Source organism: Solanum tuberosum, unplaced genomic scaffold (genome assembly GCF_000226075.1).
Source record: "Solanum tuberosum cultivar DM 1-3 516 R44 unplaced genomic scaffold, SolTub_3.0 scf00703, whole genome shotgun sequence".
In the NCBI taxonomy this organism is placed as follows: Eukaryota; Viridiplantae; Streptophyta; class Magnoliopsida; order Solanales; family Solanaceae; genus Solanum; species Solanum tuberosum.
Genome location: NW_006239621.1, coordinates 122,183 through 125,496, shown reverse-complemented (window position 1 = coordinate 125,496; position 3,314 = coordinate 122,183). Strand labels below are relative to the sequence as shown.

The 3,314-nt window shown below is 33.9% G+C and overlaps 1 protein-coding gene across 1 annotated transcript; it reads left to right on the top strand.

Annotated features, from left to right (window-relative positions):
• The first annotated feature begins 122 nt into the window (after window positions 1-122).
• Window positions 123-3,133, top strand: LOC102599699 (uncharacterized). The gene is made up of 3 exons (XM_006366909.2): window positions 123-155; window positions 1,879-2,734; window positions 3,016-3,133. The coding sequence occupies exons 1-3, from the start codon at window positions 123-125 to the stop codon at window positions 3,051-3,053; spliced, it is 927 nt and encodes a 308-aa protein (XP_006366971.1). The 3' UTR covers window positions 3,054-3,133.
• The last annotated feature ends 181 nt before the right edge of the window (window positions 3,134-3,314 follow it).

Sequence of the window (3,314 nt, the reverse complement as noted above, 5' to 3'; positions counted from 1 at the left end):
TTTCTTGTAAGCATTGATAAAATGTTTGATGAATATCTTTATACGTAGATTATTTTTTTTCTATTATAAATGAAGTTAATGCACTTATGATGTTCTTTGTTGTTTTCTTTTTTGGTAAAGCCATGGGACCTAAGGAAGAGCATTACAAAAAAGAGGTCATCGGAAAGTCCTAAAATGATGCAAATGGAAAATCAACCAATTAATTCAGAGAAAGTTCATCTGTTTTGCCTAATCCTGCATGAATTCACTTGTTAGATTGCGATCCCATGAACTCGTCTAATGAGGAGTAAGGAAAGGTTGAAGGAGAGAAGTCGGAGCGATATGAAAAGTCAACATGAAAAGAAATCATCATTGAGAATGAAAAGACTGGTGCAATTTCAATGAAAATTTATAAAAAGAAGAATGAAATTAAGCTGTCATAGGAAAATGTTAAAAAGTACAAAGGAGTTAGATAGAGAATAAGTAGACACATGTCTTATGTGTCATAACACACGTAGGACATTACATATGACAAAAATTGTCATTTAGGACGCAATATAGGACAAATGTGTCTATTTGTTCAATTGTTTACAAGTTTAAGTGTCTTTTTGTGCGCTTCCAATATTAGAGGTGCATAGATATAAGTTGAGTCCAAGTTAAATGACATGCATGTTTATGAAAAAAAAGTATTATGCCATAGATTTAATGTTGTACGAGTTTTCTTTTAATCTCGATATAGCAGGAGATCAGTGCACTTAATTTTTCTCATATTTTATTTATAGAACATGGTAACTCTTTTTTTAAAAACATATTTATACATTTTATAAAAATTATGATAAGCCATAAAAATTATCAAGTCAAATAACAATATAAAATTACTCATTAGTCATTATAGTTCCCTAAATAATAATTAAACACATATAAATTCAAAAGAAAGAAGTAACATCCATTACTTTGTAATTTGTAACAACCTAAGTAATCAATCTAAAATTTAGACGGACTTGATCTAAATATGTAACCAAAATTAATCCTTAAAATACGTTTCGAGAAAAACAAAAAAATGGCACTCCAAAAAGAGTAAAAAATTAGAAATGACAATTTGAATTTTCTTGCAAGTTTATTTGCATTGGGAATAACTTTTGAGTTCTGACGTACGCGACTAAAAGCTGCTAATTCTCGTTTGATTCACACACATTCTTTTTTTGAATTGTGACCTTGTAAAAATCAAATATCATACCACTTTGCTTGAGGTTTTATAAGAATTGCCAAGGCCTACTTCGGACATTTCTGATTGAATATTGTTTTGCTAAAGTTTTGTCTAACTGACTTATGCTAACTTAAACATTTTTTTAAGGATAGGTATGTTAGCATGATAGACAACTAAATGATTATATATATTAATGTAATTATATAGTGATATAAATTAGCATGATCATATACATTTGTTGTAGCATCATATGAATAAATATTGTGATAGAATAGCTGATTTGGAGGGATAGCAAGGCAAATTTAGAGGGATTCAATGACAGATTTGTATAGATAGAATAGCTGATCTTTAGGGATAGGAATGGCGGATCTTTAGGGATGTGTAATCTTTACTTTCTCTATATAATGGAAAGACTCTCTCACTTTGAGAGGCATTCAGCTGGAAATTGACATGGTATTAGAGCCTTCTCTTGGCTGTCTTGTTTCATAGAGTCATCTGTGGTTCCTTTTAAATTTTTTTGAAAATCTTGGTTTTTGGCTACCTCTTGGGAATTTTGTTCTTGGTCATTCTAGTTGCTTTCTTGAGTCTTTGTAGTTTTATAGCTATTCAAAAGCATGAATTCACATCACTTTGAATCCTTCAGTGTTCGTTTCACTGGAAAAAAATATTCTTCTTGGGAGTTTTAATTTCAGTTGTTTGTCACCGGCAAAGAACTAGGGGGCCATATAGATGGAAGCGATCCTGCTCCTACTGATGCAACAAAGCTAGGTGAATGGAAGATTAAAGATGCTCGGGTGATGACATGGATTCTAGGGTCAATTGACCCTCTTATTGTTCTTAATCTCAGGCCGTACAAGACATCTAAGGCCATGTGGGATTACTTACAAAAGGTTTACAACCAAGATAATAGCGCAAGACGCTTTCAGTTGGAGTATGAAATTGCTAATTACTCTCAAGGAGGTCTTTCTGTTCAGGATTATTTTTCTGGATTTCAAAACTTATGGGCTGAATTTACAGATATTGTCTATGCCAAAATACCTACTGAATCCCTATCAGTGATTCAGGCAGTTCATGAGCAAAGCAAGCGAGACCAATTTTTGATGAAATTACGCTCCGACTTTGAGAGTGTTCGCTCTAACTTGATGAATCGTGACCCGTCTCCCTCTTTGGATGTTTGCTTTAGGGAATTACTTCGTGAAGAGCAACGTCTTGTCACACAAAATGCTTTTAAGAAAGAAAATGATGTCACTGTTGCATTTGCTGCTCAAGGTAAAGGAAAGGGCAGGGATATGAGTAGAACTCAATGCTACAGTTGCAAGGAATATGGTCATATTGCTAGCAATTGTAGCAAGAAGTTCTGTAATTATTGTAAACAACAAGGACACATTATCAAAGAGTGTCCCACGCGCCCTCAAAATCGTAGGATCAATGCTTTTCAAGCTAGGATAAATGGTTCCACTGATGATAACTCATCTTCAGGACAAGTTCTTACTCCTGAAATGGTACAACAAATGATCGTGTCAGCCTTTTCAGCATTGGGATTACAAGGTAATGATGTAACATCTAATTTTTGGATTGTTGATTCAGGCGCTTCCAATCATATGACCAACTCAACGAGCATCCTAAAAAATGTTCGTAAGTATCAAGGTCCATCACAAATACAGATTCCCAATGGTAGTAATTTATCCATTACCAAGATTGGGGACATTACTCCAACTTTCAAGAATGTTTTTGTTTCACCAAAGCTCTCAACTAGTCTTATTTCAGTTGGACAATTGGTAGATAACAATTGTGATGTGAATTTTTCTCGTAATGGTTGTCTTGTGCAGGATCAGGTGTCGGGGATGATAATCGCGAAGGGGCCTAAAGTTGGACGATTGTTTCCTATACACTTTTCCATTCCTCCTGTTCTATCTTTTGCTTGTACTTCTACTGCTAGTAAGACTGAGGTTTGTCATAAGCGTCTGGGACATCCAAATTCTGTTGTGTTGTCTCATTTATCAAATTCTGGTTTATTGGGAAATAAAAATAAATTTTCAGTTGCTTCCATTGATTGTTCTACTTGTAAATTAGGCAAAAGTAAAACTCTTCCTTTTCCTAATTTTGGTAGTCGTGCTACAAAGTGTTT